The 20,021-nt window shown below is 38.2% G+C and overlaps 1 protein-coding gene across 6 annotated transcripts in view; it reads right to left on the bottom strand.

The window, feature by feature from the left end:
* PLD1 (phospholipase D1) overlaps positions 1-20,021 on the bottom strand; it is a 204,390-nt gene that overhangs the window by 29,619 nt on the left and 154,750 nt on the right. For all 6 annotated transcript variants that reach the window (XM_019463174.2, XM_019463175.2, XM_019463171.2 and 3 more), the window contains 2 exons: positions 12,977-13,090; positions 10,672-10,721 (listed from right to left, as the gene is read on the bottom strand). In XM_019463174.2, coding sequence (XP_019318719.2) covers positions 10,672-10,721; positions 12,977-13,090 — 164 coding nt within the window. The remainder of the gene's footprint in view (positions 1-10,671; positions 10,722-12,976; positions 13,091-20,021) is intronic.

The following is a 20,021-nucleotide window of genomic DNA, read 5'->3' as shown; positions in this document are numbered from 1 at the left end:
CTTAAGATTCTTTCTCTCTGCCCCTCTCCCCTGCTCGCACGACAGGGGAGTTCACAATGTTTACTTGAAGTGTGGGGATATGCTGAGGAAACAAGTACCTTTTGAAGAAAGTATGAGAAAGCCTGGGGCATGTAGAAGCATTAATATAAAGCCATTAATAGAAAAGTATCAGGAGATTTCCAAATTATATGCCATGGAGGTATGTGAGGATCTGGAGGTTTTATATAGACCCCTAGGACATATCTGTTAGGAAGTTTGGTTTATAGATGTACCATCAAAAGATGGGAATTCAATATAACAGACTCTTGATGTTTGTGAGAAAGTTTTGTGAAAGGATTTCAAGAGTTGTTACAGGCTTTTGCTACTTAAAAAGCTGTAGTTCTTGTGGGGCTCCTGGGTGGCTCAATCAGTTAAGCACTGGACTTTGGCTCAGGTCACGATCTCATGACTTTTGTGAATTTGAGCCCCGCATTGGGCTTTGTGCTATTAGCATGGAGCCTGCTCAGGATTCTCTCTTTCTCCCTCTCTCTGTGACCCTTCCCTACTCTCTGTCTCAAAATTAATAAATACATTTTTTTAAAAAAGTAGCACTTCATACAGGCATACTTCTAATCCTGACTGAAAACCTCTAGACCTTGTGTTAAATTATACTAAATTGGCTGCTGACATGCCAGAATACAGAAAAATTATAAAAATGATAAAGAAATTCTTTAAATTAAACACTAAATCCCTGAAGATTGGTATATATGATGATTATAGTACACTAATAGCTGCTGGTTTTCTTTTCAGGAATTTTAACATATTCATAGCAGTTTTGTTATTTCTAAAGAATTGAAACAGTACAGAACTACAGTCATCTATACAGTTAGAGATTAGCTAGTTCATGTATTTAAAACCCACTATACATTTACGAAAACAAAACGAACAATACAACATTGTGCCTCAGAAAGGGGCGTTATGTAATTAATCTGTTCTTTATGTTTAGAGTGTGAACATTTTTCCCACTGAGATGCCTGATTTTGACTTGTTCCCAGGGTACTTGGAAATCTTTTCATAAGAGGGCTTAGCATTGAAATTACTTCTTGTGTTAAAATCCAATTTTTCCCCTGAATAGCCAAAGACAGGAAAAGGGGCCAGAGCCAAAAGAATGCTTTATAATAAGCTCAGGCATTTTTATGGTCGAGAAACTAAATAATAGGCTTATTCTGACTTTTTATTTTCCTATAACTTCACCTTTGCATTTTTTACCAGTCACTGTCAGCACTGAATGGCTTTCCTGATTTTGTTTTTGGCAATATTTCTTTTAGAGACTTATTCATTCATTATCATCTTCATTTTAAGCCATTAGAAGCAGAGACAGGGATAATGCTCTAGTAAATCTTCCCTGTCCTAGATGCAATGAGATACAACTTTGAAAGTATTTATTATTGGTAATGTACATGCCCCATGTCTAAACATGTCTCATATTTCCAGAGAGTTGACTAGCATATCATTAGTGAAAAATTATGAAAGAGCCAACACACACACACACACACACACACACACACACACACACACACACACACAGAGTATATATTTAAATTTATCATATACTAAAAGCTTAACTCATTATTTTCAAAGCTTCCAAATCATTTATAAATCCATATACCATACAATCACTCCTTTAAAGTATATCATTCAGTGTTTTTTTTTCAGTACCTTCACAAAGTTGTACAATCACCACCACTATCTCATTTTAAGACATTTAAAAAAAAAATTTTTTTTTTAAATGTGTATTTATTTTTGAGAGAGACAGAGACAGAATGCGAGTGGGTTAGGGGCAGAAAGAGAGGGAGACACAGAAGCAGAAGCAGGCTCCAGGCTCCGAGCCGTCAGCACAGAGCCCAATGCGGGGCTCGAACTCACAAACTACGAGATCATGACCTGAGCCGAAGTCAGATGCTTAACTGACTGAGCCACCCAGGCGCCCCTAAGACATTTTTTAAAAACGTTTATTATTGAGAGACAGAGAGACACAGAGCATGAGTGGGGGAGGGGCAGAGAGAGAGGGAGACACAGAATCTGAGACAGGCTCCAGGCTCTGAGTGGGGCTCGAACTCACAAACTCTAAGATCATGACCTGAGCCGAAGTCAGATGCCCAACTGACTGTGCCACCCAGGCACCTCCCCCCACTTTTTAAAAAATGTTTATTTACTATTGAGAGACAGAGAGACACAGAGCATGAGTGGGGAAGGGGCAGAGAGGGGGTAAGATATTTTTATTACACCAAAAAGAAATGCCATCCCCATTAGGAGTCACTCCCCATTCCACTCTCTCCATACCCTAGCAATGACTAATTTACTTTCCTGACTCTATAGATTTACCTATTAAAAACATTTCATAAAAATGGAATTATACAATTGTGGCCTTTTTGTGTCTGGCTTCTTTGTATTTATCATAACATTTTCAAGGTTCATCCATGTTGTACCCTGTATCAGTCCATTTCTCTTTATATATAAATAATATTCCATTGTATGGATATAAACATTCTGTTTCTACATTTGTTGGTTAACGGATATTTGGGTAATTTCAACTTTTTCACTATTATGAATAATGCTACTATAAAGGTTCACGTACAAGTTTTTATGTGGACATATGTTTTCAGTTCTCTTCAGGATATACTATGGAGCAGAATTGCTGGGTTACATGGTAACTCTATGTTTAATTTATAAGGAACTACTAATTTGCTTTCCAAAGAGCCTGTGCCATTGTTTTTAAAGCTTTTATTTAAATTCCAGTTAGTTAGCATATGGTGTAATATTAGCTTCAAGTGTACAAATTGCACTCTTTAATCCCCATCACCTATTTCATCAATACTCCCACCAACCTCCTCTCTGGTGACCATCAGTTTGTTCTCTATAGTTAAGAGTCTATTTCTTGATTTGCGCCCCACCCCTCTCTTTTTCTTTGCTTGTCTCTTGTTAATTAAAATTCCATATATGAGTGAAATCCAATGGTATTGGTCTTTCTCTGACTTATTTCGCTTAGCATCATACACTCTAGTTCCATCAATGTGATTGCAAATGGCAAGATTTCATTCTTTTATATTCTATTTTATATACATATATACCACATCTTCTTTATCCATTCATAAGTTGATGATGGAGTCCATAGTTTTCTATAGTTTTCAGCATACATCTTATCTGTTACCTCTTTGGTTAGGTTTATTCCTATGTATCTTATGGTCTTTGGTGAAACCATAAATGGGATAGATTCCTTAATTCTCTTTCTGCTGCTTTATTATCGGTATATAGAAATGCAACCCATTTGGGTATGTTGACCTTATATCCTGTGACTCCTGAATTCAGGTATCAGTTCTAACAGTATTTTGGTGGTCTTTCAGGTTTTCCGTGTAGAGTATCATGTCATCTGCGAAGAGTGAAAGTTTGACTTCTTTGCCAATTTGTGTGCCTTGTATTTCTTTTCTGTTGTCTGATTGCTGAGGCTAGGACTTCCAGTACTATGTTCAACAATAATGGTGACAGTGGACCTCCCTGTCGTGTTCCTGACCTTAGGGGAAAAGCTCTCAGTTTTTCCCCATTGAGGATGATATGACTGTGGGTTTTTCATGTATGGTTTTTATGATGTTGATGTATGTTTATTCTATACCTACTTTCTTGAGGGCTTTAATCAAGAAAAAATGCTGTGTTTTGTCAAATGATTTTTCTGCATCTATTGAGGACAATATGGTTCTTATCTTTTCTTTTATTAATGTGGTGTATCACATTGATTGATTTGCAAATATTGAACCAGTCCTATAACCCAGGAATAAATTCTACTTGATCATGGTAATTTTTTTAATGCATAGTTGAATTCAATTTGCTAGTATCTTGTTGAGAATTTTAACATCCAGGTTCATTAGGGATATTGACCTGTAATTCTCCTTTTTAGTGGGGTCTTTGTCTGGTTTGGGAATCAAGGTAATGCTGGCTTCATAGAATAAGTTTGGAAGGTTTCCTTCCATTTCTATTTTTTGGAATAGTTTGAGAAGAATAGGTATTAACTCTTCGTTAAATGTCTGGTAGAATTCCTCTGGGAAGCCATCTGGCCCAGGAATCTTATTTGTTGGGGAGATTTTTGATAAATGATTTAATTCTTTGCTGGTATGGCCTGTTGCGATTTCTGTTTCTTCCTGTCTGAGTTTTGGTAGTGTGTGAGTTTCTAGGAATTTTTCCACTCTTCCAGATTGTCCAGTTTGTTGGCATATAATTTTTCATAGTATTCTCTTACAATTGTTTGCATGTCTGTGGTGTTGGTTGTGATCTCTCCTCTTTCTTTCATGATTTTATTGATTTGGGTCTTCTCTCTTTTCTTCTTGAGAAGTCTGGCTAGGGGTTTATCAATTTTGTTTATTTTTTCAAAAAACTAGCTTTTAGATTGATCATTTTACTGTTTGTTTGTTTGTTTGTTTCTATATCATTTACTTCTGTTCTAATCTTTATTATTTCTCTTCTGCTGGCTTTGGGTTTTACTTGCTGCTCCTTTTCTATCTTCTTTAGGTATAAGGTTATGTTGTGTATTTGGGACCCTTCTGGCTTCTTGACATAGGCCTGAATTGCAACGTATTTTTTTCTTAGGACCGCCTTTGCTGTATCCCAAAGGATTTGGACTGTCATGTTTTCATTTTTATTTGCTTCCATGTATTTTTTATTTCTTCTTTAATTTCCTGGTCAACCCATTCATTCTTTAGTAGGATGTTCTTTAACCTCCATGTATTTGAGAGCTTTCCAAATTTTTTCTTGTAGTTGATTTCAAGTTTCATAGTGTTGTGATCTGAAAATATGTATGGTATAATCTCAGTCTTTTTGTACCTGTGGAGGGATGATTTGTGACCCACTAGGTTATCTATTCTAGAGAATGTTTCATGTGCACTTGACAAGAATGTGTATTCTGCTGCTTTAGGATGAAATGTTCTAAATATATCTGTTAAGTCCATCTGGTCCAGTGTATTACTCAAAGCCATTTTCCTTGTTGATTTTCTGCTTAGATGATCTGTCCTTTGCTATAAGTGAGATATTAAAGTCTTTTATTATTATGGTATTATCAATGAGTTTCTTTATGGTTGTGATTAATTGATTTATATATTTGGGTTCTATCAAGTTGGGGGCATAAATATTTACAATTGTTAGATCTTCTTGATGGATAAGACCCCTTAATTATGATATAATGTCCTCCTTCATCTCTTGTTATGGTTTTTTTTCTAAAATCTAGTTTTCTGATATAAGTATGTGTACTCTGGCTTTCTTTTGACCTCTATTAGCATGATAGATGGTTTCCTTCCCCTTACTTTCAATCTGCAGGTGTCTTTAGGTCTAAAATGAGTCTCCTGTAGGCGGTATGTAGTGGATCTTGTTTTTTATCCATTATGATACCCTATGTCTTTTGATTGGATCATTTAGTCCATTTATATTTAGTGATTATTGAAAGATATGAACTTAGTGCCATTTTGTTACCTGTAGAGGTGATGTTTCTGGTGATGTTCTCTGGTCCTTTCTAGTCTTTGTTGCTTTTTGTCTTGTTTGTTTGTTTGTTTGTTACCATAGAGTCCCCCTTAAAATTTCTTGCAGAGCTGGTTTAGTGGTCACGAACTCCTTTAGTTTTTGTTTGTCTGGAAAAGGCTTTATCTTTCCTTCTATTCTGAATGACAGCCTTGCTGGATAAAGGATTTGTGGCTGCATATTTTTCCTATTCAGTGCACTGAATACTTGTGCCACTCCCTCTGGCCTGCCAAATTTCAGTGGACTGGTCTGCTACTAACTTTATGTGTCTACCTTGTAGGTTAAGGACCTTTTGTCCCTAGCTGCTTTCAGGATCCTCTCTTTAGCTTTGTATTTTGCCAGTTTCACCATGATATGTTGTGGTGTTGACCTGTTTTTGTTGATTTTGAAGGGAGTTCTCTGTGCCTCTTGGACTTGGATGCCCGTTTCCTTCTCCAGATTAAGGAAGTTCTTAGTTATAATTTTTCAAATAAACCAACTGCCCCTTTTTCTTGCTCTTCTTCTTCTGGAACTCCTATGATATGGATATTGTTTCATTTCATGGAATCACTTACTTTTCTAAGTCTTCCCTTGTGACTAGTAATTTCCATTTCCTATTTTTTTCAACTTCATTATCTTCCATAATTTTATCTTGTATTTCACTTATTCTTCTCCTCTGCTTCTTCAATCCTTGCTGTTACTGTATCTAGTTTATTTTGCATCTCAGTTATGGCATTTTTAAATTTTGTACTGATGGGTTCTTAAATCTTTGATCTCTACAGCAAGGGTTTCTCTGGTGTCTTTTATGCTTTTTTAAAGGCCAGCTAGTAGTCTTATGAGTGTTGTTCTAAATTCTTGTTCAGATATATTGTTTACATCTGTTTTGAGCAAGTCCCTGGCTGTGATTTCTTTTTGACCTTTCTTTGGGGGAGAATTCCTCCATCTTGTCACTTTGGCTACATTTCTGTCTTTTGCATGTTTTAAAAGCTTGTTATGTTTCCCGCACCTGAGAGTACTGCTATATTAAGGGGTCATACACTGTCCAGGGCCTGGAACTTCAGAAAGCATTTCTGCTGTATTCTTTGTGCCCTCTGTTGTTGCATTTTGGCTGCTCTATCTCACTGGTTAGTCCTCTACAGAGTTCCTCCTTACTTGGCAGTGGTTGAGTGTTTGGACCTTTAACTAGGTGTGCTTTTATTTGTTTACTGATGTAACCCTGGGGGGAAAAAAGGGTGTGTGTGTGGGGGGGGGAAGCTTGATCCCATAAAAAGAGAAGAGGAAAGGAAAGGAAAGGAAAGGAATCCCATAAAACGAGAAAAGAAAAAAAAATAGTCAAAAAACTATAAGGCTGATTCCAAAGAAAAAGAAACAAACAAAAAAAAGCAGAAGAAAAAAGAAGGAAAAAGAAAAGAATAAAAAGGCTGATTTCAAAAAAAGAGAGAGGGAGAGAGAAAAGTAAATGACAAAAAACAAGTAAGAAACTATAGCACCACAACTTTCCTGCATTTTTTCTTTGGCATGTGGCTGGGACTCAAAACCCAAAGTCTTAAAGGATACAGCACAGCATAGATCCATTCCCCTCCTCTGGAGTAGAGCTTCTCCATCCTGCTGATGAAAGGCCTTTGGCTAGCACCTGCAGGGTCTTTTGTCTTTGGGGAGGCAATAAACCCTCTTCCAAAAGTACTCCAGGAAGGGGACTGTTCTCTCCCAGTGCACCCTGGAGATCACTACACCATGCTATGCACTCAGGGGCCATGTCCCTCCTCCCCAGCAACACTTGCCAAAGTTCCACTCCAGAGAAAGTCATATACTTCCAAAACCTCAGAGTCTGAGTTCCAAAAGCTGTTTGGAAAAAAAGAACTGGGACACTCAGTACTTCTCACTCCTCAGTCAGTGGTCCAGAGAGGTTCTCCTTTTATGCTAACTCGATGCTGCACTCTCTCACCACCTCTCTCTTTCCCTTTCATCTGTCCACAGAAAGGGTTCCCTCCCTTTCACAGTACTAGAGTTTATCTCTCCCCCAATTCACATCCACACTCCTCACACTTGCCAGGCTGTCTCCCTCCAACTGTGGAGATCCTTCCACCACTCTGCAGATCAATTCCTTGGGTGTTCCAAGCAACCTGACCTCAATACAGCTGTGTTTGAAGGACCAGGAAAGCCCAGTGTCTCCCTACTCCTCTGCCATCTTAACTTCCACCTCTCCTTCATTTTGAAGGATGTTTTGCTGGACACAGAATTCTTGGTTGATAGTCTTTTCTTTCAGCATGTTGAATATGTCATCACAGTGCATTCAGAACACCATGGTTTCTGATGATAAATTGCCTATTAATCTTATAGAGGATGCCTTGTATTTGATGATTTGCTTCTCTCTTGCTGCTTTCAAGATTCTCTTTTTGTCTTCGTCTTTGGATAGTTTGATTATGATGTGTTTTGGTATGAAACACTTTATTCTTGTTGGATTTTGTTGAGCTTTGATGTGTAGATTCATATTTTCCATTACATTTAGGAAGTTTTCAGTCATTATTTCTTTAAATATTCTACCTACACTTTTCTCTCCTCTTCTTTTGGGACTCCCATTATGTATATGTTGGTATGTCTGATAGCATTTCACAGGTCTCCAAGGTTCTGTTCATTTGTCTTTATTCTTTTTTCCTTCCTGTTCCTCAGGCTATATAATTTCAATTGATCTGTCTTCAAGTTTGTTGATTTTTCTACCTATTCCAATCTGCTACTGAGCCTCTCTAACATATATTTCATTTCGGTTATTATACTTTTCAACTCCAGAATTTATTTCTGTTTTTTTAAAAACTTTTATGGAAACTTTCTAATAAAAAAGTTCTATTTTTAAGAAAATATTCTCTATTTGGGGAGATACAGTTTTTATAGTTCTCTTTAGTTCTTTGGATATTATTTCCTTTAGTTCTTTGAATATTCAAAGAATATTCAAATATTAAACTAGGTGTTTTAAAGTCTTTTAAACTGTCAGATAGGTCAAATTATGACAATTTTCTGAGAACTGTCAGAGGGTGGGAGCTTCAAACCCATGCCTCCCTCTGGGGGCTGATAGGCTGCTAGTTTTGACAGTGATCAGGAGTTGATGTTCAAGGCTACTGTGGAACTGAGAAGAAGATGATGGGTATATAGCAAATTAAACGGCTACAAAGCTTGCTGCTTTTACCAAGATTGTGTTGTTTTTCTTGAGTAAAAACTCCTCATATTGTTATAAGACTTTGGTTAATTTCTAGAGTTCTAAAAAAGTTTATTTTGGTGTGCCTGGGTGGCTCAGTTAGTTGACCATTTTAATCTTGATTTTGGCTTGGGTCATGATCCCAGGGTCATGGGATAGAGCCCTGTGTAGGGCTCTGTGCTGAGCACAGAGCCTGCTTGGGATTCTTGCTCTCTCTGCCCACTCGCACTCTCCCTCATTCTCATATTCTCTCTCTCTCTCTCTCTCTCTCTCTCTCTCAAGAAAAGTCCATTTTAACAATTTCTGTCTGTATTTTTGTTGATTTTTTGAAGGAGTGGATTTTTGGAGATCCTTACTATGCCATTCCTGCTCATGTTTCAATTCTTTATTTTTAAGTGAAAAATATACATACATGGAAAGACTAGTATTTTCTCCCCACATTCTGGTACATCACCCAGCACACTCCATTTAGGAGGTTACCAATGTAAATAAAATCTCCAAAAACCTCAGTTGAGGTTTATAGCATATGTGAAGGCCATAACACAAGGCCTCATATAATTGTGACTTCTCCTCATGACTTTTGCAGACCTCCCTGTGGCAGCTCCATTCTCCATGTCAGCTGGTGGAAACTCTCAGGATTATCTGATACTCCTTTCACTTTCCTACTCCCACATCCCCTCAAGTCTTCTTTCCCAGCTGTACTCATACGTAACCTTTCTTTCCTTTGCCAGTGTGCCATTATCTTATGCCTGCCACCAGTCTCTCTCTACTTTTCTTACCAACAGTAAGTGAATCTTTCCATAAAAACACCACCTTGATAGTTTCACTCCAGGAAGCAGAGGCTTCCACCAACCTTGTCTTCTTCAGGATAAAGTCTAGTTCTTTTTAATGTGGCCCTCCAAGTTTTCACAATCTGTATCCCATCTGAACTGGAAGTCAGACAATTTGGGTTCTGACTCTAGCTTAACTTTTGTGGGACTTCCTGTACCTACTGTACAAGATATAGAAGACTATTGAGGACCTACTATGTGCTAAACCTAGCATCAGGACAAACAGACAAGTAAACCCACAGTTACAATATGTGGTAGGTGGGAGTTTAAAGAAGGGTTGAATAAGAAGATATCTAGGTGCCTGGGTGACTCAGTTGGTTAAACATTAGACTCTTGATTTCAGCTCAGATCATGATCTCATGGTAGTGAGATGGAGCCCCACATCGGGCTCCACGCTGGGCATGGAACCTGCTTAAGATTCTCTCTCTCTTCCTCTCCCTCTGCCCATCCCCTGCTCGCTTTCTCTTTCTCTCACTCAAAATAAATAAAATAAAATAAAATAAAATAAAATAAAATAAAATAAAATAATAAAGATATCTGAGAAAGTGCCTTTGAAAATGTGAAGAACTGTACAAGTGAAAGGTATTACTGTGAGCTTTTTTTCTGATTTATTTGCCTCTAGTACAATACCTTCAAAGGTTTAGTCAGTGTATGGTGGCAAAATAAAATAAATAGAATTGGTTTTCTTCCCTAAATATAAGACAGTGTTGTGACAACCCGGGGACCTCTGTATAACAAGCAGCCGCATGAATACCTGTTGACCTTGCAGCATCTGTGTCCTTAGCTTTAAAGCAGAAATGACACTTGTCCTGCTTCCTTCCCAGGATTGTGGTGAAGGATCGTAGAAGAAGATACATGAAGGGTCCTTGTGAAGTGCCTTATAAATCCCACTTATTATCAAAATAACTATTATAAAGAAATAAAAGTAAATAATGAAAGTACTCTTATTTTTCATTATCTATGCATCTGAAGTTGTGATGTCCTCATTTGAACATTGCTTTGGACAATTTAACGAGAATAAGTGATTGATCTCAGTTAAACGTTTGTGTGCTACCTCTTGTGAAGAGAGTTTCACAATGATTATGGATATGTCACCAAAGACAACTGTGGAGGAAAATAAAAGCTGTTACTTACGTTTTGCTTTTAACTGCCCAAGGATGGAATTTTCTCCTCTGCACATGGTTCTGAACACATGGAAAGGAAAGAAATAATTACAGAGGTTTCAAAGGAACCAATCCCAACTGCAGTATCTGTGAAGTATAGTCCTAACCCAAGCAAAAACAGAACGAGTGCTTTTAAGAGAAGATGCTACATGGACTTTTCGGAAGCTATAAAACCACCTGGATATCACTTTTGTAATGGTACTGCTGGGACAGGCTGTTTTGAGGCAAGTAAATGGAAAAGTCATAAAACTGACATTAGATTTCAGAAAGAGATTCTATTTTCAAAAGATGGGCTATGAATGAACTTTCTCTCTTAGAAAATTTGGTGACAGCTAAGATAAATTTAGAATAACTCAATAGATGAGAACACTTACAGACTCACGTTACTTTCAGAGGTAAAAAGGGCAAACACTTAGCAGAATAATTTCTGAGTTAAAGAAACTATACACCTTGGCTGTCTCTGCAAAGTCGGCAAACGCCTTGAAAGTGAAAAATATAGTTGCAGATAACTGACTCCGCTAATGACTTTGTTTTTCACAACTCTAATAGTCAATGAATTATAAAGACTGACAAAACAAAAAATTCTATGCTCCATCTGCTTGTTCTGTAGAAGTAATTAAAAATATAGTTATCCCTGGGAAATACTGATATTCTTAAAGATGATGCCAGCAAATAGAGATGTTTTTGCATAATAAAAGGTTAGAATTTTAGCTGATGAACAAAAGCCAAGCATGTTATTTCATTCAGCTGGTTCAAACCCAGGAAAAGTCATAGAAAATAATTACAACTGACAATATTCCAAAATTAATATTAGAATGGCAAATGAAGTGGATAAAATCCAATTAAACATTATGTCAGTGCCTTAAATACTTGAAAAGCTTTGTTTGTCATGTTATAAATCAGGTAATATTAGAAACAGGCAAATCTTCAAAGTGTATATCCCAAAGCATAGTTAAAGTTCTCTCTTACTGTAACCAGGCAAAATTACCCCAGAAGAAACAAAAAAAAATCTTTACTTGAAATCCTGGTTGATAGAAATAACTCAGTCAGTAAGAAACAAGAGGATTAAAAAAAATCACCACAGTGGTGACCACAATTGTGCCTAGAGGACCCTCAGATCCTGCAGGGGGTATTATGGGGGAGAGCAGCAGGAAGGCATGTAAGCCCCTATCCCTAATTTGACCAAGCTCCTGAGACCTTATCTGCTTTACACACTGGGGGTTTTGAGCCAGGCCTCATTGTCTCCTCCCTCACAAAAGGGTTTGATCAGAAAGGTGGGAAATTACAGGTGGTTCTGAAAAACAAGGGATATTAAAAGAAAACATCCAGGTTCCTGTCCTTGCTTTGACTTCATACAACTGTGATGCTCAGCAGGGTTCTTTTGTATCTTAGGTCCCAGAGCTTGTAACTGGGTGCTGGGATTCATGCCCAGGCCTGTTCACTTACCTCTTCACTCCCATTCTCTTTTCCAGCTACGTGACCAAGACAGAATGTTAGGGGTGCCTTCCCATCACTTTCTATACTACCTCTCTGTCTGCTCACCAGACATACCTCTTAACCCTCTTCATATCGCTCTACTGGCCAAGTCTGAAGCTTCACGGGTCTTTTTCAAGTGAATATGGCAATTCTGCTTTTTAGAATATCGAGAATAGGATTTAATACTTTCCTTAAAAGTTTAACAAAGATGTGGTAGAGAAAATAGAATTAAAATTCCAGAAGATAGGAAAGAACCTTCATACTTCATTTTCTGTCAAAGTCTACCATTCCCAAGCTTGGTGAAAAAACTTGCTACCTAAAGAACCATAAACAAACACATGGAAATTTAATTTTTTTCTTCAAATAATATGGAAAGCTCAATAACTCTCTGGTGGCTTAAAGATAATTTTTAAATCAATATTATACATATGCCTATACATATATAATACATATATAATACATATATATATATATATGTATATGTATATATATAAAGTCTTTGTCTCCATTTATAAGATCTATGTATATGTACGTCTTGTGTATAGGCAATGAGTATAAAAGACAGCTTTATATTTTAGTTCTTTTTATATTCGCCATGTGTCCCAGGCCTGCCATTTATGATTTTAGGCTCTATTTGAATTTTATCAACTAGTAAACAGGCCAAGATTCAAAAGTAAAATAAAGTGTTCATCTGTTCAACACTCCCTGAATAGATGTGGGGAAATATTTCCATTCCTTTCACCAGCTTACACGCGTGACTGATAGAAAGCTGAAAACAGACGACTTTAGAACTTTGGCACCTGTAGTTGAAGTGCATTATTGCCTGCAGAGCATTTCCTCCACCCGTTGAAATGTCTCCTTCAAATCCTGGCAGCAGCGGTATCACAACATACACCCGGTATCTCTGGTTTTCCCTACAAAAGTCAGATGCAGAGCGATTCACCAAAAAATGATATAGCTAGGCAGTTCACATGGTTTTAGAGATTGAGCTAATGGCTTCCTACAATACATTCTATCACATTTCGGGGCTTGGAAGGTGCCGTTGGATTGGAGGCCAGAAGCTGTTATCCAGGTAACAATTCATAACAACCCAAAAAAATCAGCTGAACTTGGCAGTAGAGTGGGAAGTCTACTCTTTCTAAAGCATAATTTTTCCTAGGACAAAATCCACTGAAAGCAACCCATGTGTGGACCCACGGAAGGTGGGGTGGGGCTTGCAACAAAGTTTTGAAAAAGATATCATCGTAATAATTTTATGTATGACAAGTCGTGTCATTATTGCTTAGAAACTCTGATTCAGCTCTGAAAACTGGCTCTGCTGCAAAATGTTATCCTGCGCCCTTCAAGAATCCTGAGTGACTGATGATTTTAAATCCTCTGCATATATAACGCATCATTTCTTGGCCGACTGTTCCAACTGATTTGAGGCCAGCCTTTGAAAGAATAGTCTTTCAGTAGCCTTTGCTACTCCATAATGTAACAAATAAAAGAAGGAAGTGGGGCTACTTAGACTCCATTCAGAAAGTACAAAATTTGGAGAATCATGTTCAAACAGGTATCACTATTTGGAGGCAAAGCCGTTAAAGTCCTTGCCTCCATTTATGGGATACAGAGGAAGAAGTGGAAGCTGGAAATGATTGTGGTATCTGTTGTGGTCGAAAAATCTTGTCCATAGATTTGAGACATCCATATTCACACAAAGGTGCTGCTATTTAAACTTCTCTTAATACTTAATTTCCAAGGTTCATTTTCTTCAAAACAACTACATTTTTCTTTCATGTGAGTATTACTACTACTCTTTGAGGGGTCGGATGTCATTACAATGTCTCCAAACACCAATGTATGTATTGTATGCCCGTGGAAGGTGAAGTTCAGGGCAGAAGTGATAGCCAACACAATGGAGTCTGTGGGCCCCTGAGCTTAACCGCAGCACTGAGGACCAAGGCATCACAAGTAGGTTGTTGCAATGGCACGGATTAATCACTAGATGGCAAACATAGTTTGAGTTGGAAAAAATGAATTTTAAAGAATGTAAACTCCTCAAGCTCTCTGCCTGATAAGGGTAAGAGGCTCACAGCCTTAAATGGTAAATGAGATAGTGGGAAACAACAGAAAACATACCTAAGCCATTTCCCCCATCACCAGCTTTTAAAAGTCCAAATGAGTTAAACCAGACAGTTAAAAACTGACACTATCTGGCCTCAACTGCCTTTCCAGAATCGCCTTCCATTGGATCCTCACAGACCCATTGTCCAGTGCCAGACCACTGCCCTTTGCTCAGAGGTGCACCTCCCTACTAAGGAAGGTTGGCTCATCCGTTTTCTGAGTCAGGAATACCCTTTCTGCCCACAGAATCCCACTTCTCCCTCCAAGGCAGCTAAAAGGCACTTTCCTTGGTCAAGTCATCCTGAATCTTCCAGTCAAAGCTGGTTTGCTCCTGCCTCTGGACTCCCAAGGCACACGGCACAGATGTCTATTCAGCTTTTGTCTATTCAGCCTTTTTGCTTTACACGATAGTGACACAGGGATCTGCTGCCTAGGCTATGTGATAAGCTCTTTTGAAACACAGGATGTACGTCCACATATCTTTCTATTTGGGGCAGTGCCCCACAGAGGATCCCTGCACATGTTATGCACTCAGTACTCTATGCTTTGGGAGACTAGGGTCAGGTTGGAAGAATGTTTGTTTCTGGGAAGCCTCGGGTACAGAAGAGATCAAGCTGCGAAACTCACAGTAAGTTTCTCTTTAAATTACATGTTATTTGAATTTTTATCATGCTAAATATATATAACACAAAATTAGCCATTTTAACCATTTTTAAGTATACCATACAGTGATAGTAATGATTGTCACATGTTGTGCAACCATCACGATTCTATTTCTAAAACTTTGTCATGACTCTAAACAGAAACTGTGATTGTTAAGCAATAACTCCCACATTTTCCCTCCCTGAAAACCCCTGATAACCTCCAATCTACTTTCTGTCTCTATGAATTTGCCATTCTAGATGTTTCCTCTAGGGGGAATCATACAATATTTGTCCTTTCATGTATGAGTTATTTCACTTAGCATAAGGTCCTCAAGATTGTCAGAATTTCCTTCCTTCTTGTGGCTGAATAATCTTGCATTGGATATGCAATGCACATTTTGTTTATCCAGGCATCTGTTGATGGGCACCGGGGTTGTTTCCACCTTTAGGCTATTGTGAATCATGTTGCAGTGAACACAGGTATATAGATCTCAGTCCCTGTTTTCAGTTCTTCTGAAATATCCCCAGGAATGGCATTGCCCAGTCATGTGGTTATTTTATGCTTAACTTTTTGAGGAATCATCAAATAAATGATATTTCCACTGGGTAACACATGCTCATAGTACAAAATAGAAGAGGTAGAAGATTATATGATGGAAAAAAAATTCTCTTTCTCTCCATTGTCCCCAGGTGCTGTTTCTCCTCCCTGAGGGCAACTCCTACTACCTTCCATGTTCTTTCAGAAATAGTCTATGAATTTATAAGCAAGTATATGTATTTTTCTTCTATTCAAATGCTAGACTACTATAAACACTTTTCTGAATGTTATTTTTATTTATATATCTGTACATAGAGATTTGTCCGTTTTTTAATTATAGTGATACAGTATTCCCCGTACATCTTTTCCATAATATTTAAAGCAGCTCTCTATTGGTGGGCATTTAAATTGTTTCCAATTTTTTTTTATTATTTCAAAGTATCTATTTTGCTATGTCTTCTGACCCCCATAAATCATTTTTCACATTTGTGAAACATATCACTTAGGAGTGGGATTGCTGGTCTTGAACATCATGGGTTTGTGACTCTGTTTGTAAACATGGTTCCCTTTTATCATTGTGTTTTATTAAGGGCAGAGAAGACCTCAAAATGGAGATCTCATATCATACCCATATCAATTAGAGATTTCAGTAGGATACTGAGAAATGTCCTATAAAACTCTTTATCTTCAGATAAAATATTCTTGCCAATTTAGTTTGTGAGAATCAGAAGGTACACATTTTCTTGTTCTTAGGACTCTGTTAGCTCCCTATCTGGGTCTTTGCCTTTTTCCAATGCAGTAGTTCTTCAATTTCCTGAATGATGAAATGTTTAAACTGTGTTCAGCAAGTTAGGAGAAATGACTTAGATTTTCACTGTTGTAGAAAAAAGGGGCTCTTGAATTTCAAACCATAAAATCGTGGCTAAGTTTAAGCCAATGAAGAGAAAATTCTACTCGATATTATGTCCACTCTCCTTCCTGGATCCAATCCCCAGAAGGCAATAGTTCTCAGCTGCCAGGGAAACACTGCATCCTCATAAAGTTGGGGTGGTGCAAAGGATAGGCATCAGGTTAGGGCAAGAACCTGAGCCCCTAATGGGCAGAATTACTTATGATCTTAAAAACAAGGTAAGAGCTAGTGGGCTCCCAGCCATCATGTATGAAGCAATCATTTCATCCACTGCAGTTCAGAACAATTTTATAAAATTGTATTCTTGGGCTTTTGGTTAAAATAAGTTTTCTTTCAAAACTCACAAACTCTTATAGCAGTGCTATGTATATCTGAAAATTGGAAATCAATGTCCAATAATGGGGGGTGGTTAACTAAATTATGTTATAGCCACTCAAAGAGTGAACATTTTGCAACCACTAAAAATGACCACCATCATGACTTAATAGCAAAATACTTCAGTACTGTGTTAAAATGGCCCGAATGCAAAGTTACAATTACAAGACAATTACAGATGTGCAGGCTGATACCATGAAATAGGAAATAACTTGTCCCTTAAATGCATTACCTTTCCCCCACCCTGTGACTACAGATATGAAGCAGGTACTGCCCCCAGGATGGCACTCTCACAAAGGAAACAGGACACAAGATATCGACTTCTATTGACCAGGTAGAGATCCTTTGAGCTCAGCCAAGAGTATACAGAAATAAGAGTGATGGTATCCTGCCCTTCACCCTTAAGCAGAATTCCAGGGAGAACTGGATAGACCTCATCACCTGTCAGCAGGATAGGGGAGCCATGAGGATCTGAGTGTGAAATATAATCTTGCTTCTCAGAGAACCCCAGAGAAAGGTCCACCAGCCCACATGATGTGGCAGCAACAGAGGAGCAGAGGAAAGGCAGATCTGAAAGGAGAAGGTGGAGGCCCCTATGTCACGGTCAGCAGGCTCCAGAATGGGCCCAAGGCACATCAACACTGAGGGCTGGAAGCCTCTTCCCAAAGATCTAGGACCCCTTACCATCCATACCAAGGGTGGGGTGTGTCGGGGCAGAGAGGGGAGGAGAGGCCAGGAAACACCTGACTGATGGTGTATGGAGCAGAAGTAGCAAGGAATCACTGAATTTGTCCACATTTATCAGGATGTGACTAAACTAAATTTAGTTCTATCGTGTGGAAATGGGATTTGAAACCAAAATCCAGGTGAGCTACAGAAAAAGGAAATAAATCACAACTCAACAGAAAATATACGTATGTTAATATGGACAAAAAGGAAATAGGTAAAAAGTGAATTTTTAGGGTGGTGAGAGTGTGAGACCTTTAATATTTTCCATTTTTGTGATTGCTGTAATGTTGCCTGCACCTTTAAAATCAGAGTGCTAATTCACCATGTATATGGTCATGGCGCTCCTCTACATTTCCCTCCTTGTTCTTCTCAGGAAAAACCCCCTCCCTCCTGCATCCCCACTTCCCTCCTCACCACAGAGGGCCATCGGCAGAAGTGGGGTTGCCTGGAGCGGGGTATCAGGATCTGTAAGAAGGCCCCTAAGGAGCTCGTCATGCTTCTCCAGTGATGAGATGCTTTGCTTTTTGAGAATTTGGAATTTATAGATCATATTTCATTGCTATAAACTTCAACAGCTGGTATAAATCCTATCATTGTAGATTTTGCAGCAGTGAATGCTGCCAGAACTAAGGACTGTGCTCGGGGCGTAGTATTTTTGTGGAGAGAACATTATACCGTAGTGGCATTGGTTATGTGACAACTGGATCCGTAGCCTTCTCTGTGGTTTGGGACATAAACCATTTTATTGTGTGTTTGGCAAATCTTATAAAGCGCAGTAGCCCTTTCCGGGCTTTAGTTTTCTTATCTGTAAATGAGGGAGCTGGCTAAAATCGCTGCTGGTCCACTAGAAATGCTGGCCCTATTTAGCAGTGACTTTGCATATTACGTGTTCAACTTTACAGATTATGGCATAATACATATTGTGCACACACACACATATTATTTTCATTGCTTATCTTTTGGAAACAAAAGCTTTTAACTGTAAGGACGTTGAAGGTTAGCCCAGCACGTCTGACTAAGACTTCACTCTCAACTTGATAAGCTTTGTCAGGCAGGTCCTTCAGTTGCCCCCAAATAAGATCCTACAAAATGATTGCTGGCCTCTGCCCTGTGCTAATCTTTACATCTCTCTATCTTCTGAGATTGCCATTTATATAATTCTTGGAATCAAATAAAAGCAGTTAAATAATCTAAATCAAATGTTCTCCTGCCATGATTTACTGTCATCTCTGCCCCAGTGTAACCTCTCCTCCAGGTATTTTACAAAGCTTGGAGGTTAGCCTACAAGAAAAAAAAAATGTGAAACCAGCCATCAGCATACTTATTCTACATGGTTTGTGTTCTTTTTATTAGAACCACAGTTTAAATTTCTTTAAGACAGTGCTTCTGAAACATACCCAGCATGGTACACAAATTATAGGACATGGTAATTGTAGGAGGCAGACTTTTCTTTAAGCCAGATAACTTTTCATCTATCATGCAATTACGTAAAAAAAAAAATTAAACGTTCATCTGATTTCTTTATTTTTAAAATAAAGTTTCTCTCATAGATTTATGGGAGGCTTAGTACTCGAACATTTCTACTTCCCTTGAAATGAGGGAAGCTTTGTAGCTGAGTGGTGGAGAGTACAAGGTAAAGTTCCTAGAGACACGGTCTCAGTCTCTGTTCCGCTCGACAGCTGTGTGACGGATTCACGCGGGTTACCTCACTTCACTGGGCTCCACTGCCTCATCTGTAGAATGGGAAAGCTTACACATCCACTTCATAAGGTAGGTGTGTGAATTAAATGAAGCAATGCATGTAAAGTACCTCCGATGTAGAGAGACTCAAGAATTACCGGGTAACATCGTTAATTCAATCTACAACCACTGATTTCAATGAGAAAGCCTGCACGCCTTCAAAGAGTAATAAAGAAATAGTACCTAAAATTAAAACAAAGCAGAACTGAATTCATGTTATGCTACTGAGTGCCTTATTTTATATCTGGGGGAGGAAGTTTATTGCGTCAATAATGAAGCACCAGAGGTAGAAAACCAAAGTAAAGCTTACCTGTCCAGCAGTTGCTATCTAACAATTTAAAATAAGTCACTTTAAACATCTCTTTAATTAAAACATTTCTGTTTCTACCATAAATAGTATTTCTGAAACAGCCGATTTGAATATAGCGCTTCTAGATCCTTGTTCAACTGTACGGTGAGCTAGCATATTTCCAGAAGATGAATTTCCTGGAAATAATGTAAGAGTTTCTTCCACAAATTGATGTGCTATGGTTTTCAAAGCTGGGCAGAACAGGTATTGTTTTCTTTGTTAGTGAAAAGAACAGAGCGTCCGAAAGGTAAATGGACATGCTCAAAAGGTCACATACCTGGAGACAACAGAGTTGAAAAGAAGCCAAGTCCCAAGACATCTGGTCCCCAAATAATTTCAGATTCCCCAGAGGAACATTTTCCATACCACTCACTCATGGGCAAACTGTAAGCACTATCTGGCACTACTCTACAGTTAGAGGAAGCATGAAGAATTTGAACAGTTTTCAAAATTG

Source organism: Panthera pardus, unplaced genomic scaffold, assembly GCF_024362965.1.
Source record: "Panthera pardus isolate Hobbes unplaced genomic scaffold, ASM2436296v1 HiC_scaffold_16, whole genome shotgun sequence".
NCBI classification, from domain to species: Eukaryota; Metazoa; Chordata; class Mammalia; order Carnivora; family Felidae; genus Panthera; species Panthera pardus.
The sequence above is the reverse complement of the archived record's forward strand: the minus strand, read 5'-3'. Positions and strand labels throughout refer to the sequence as shown.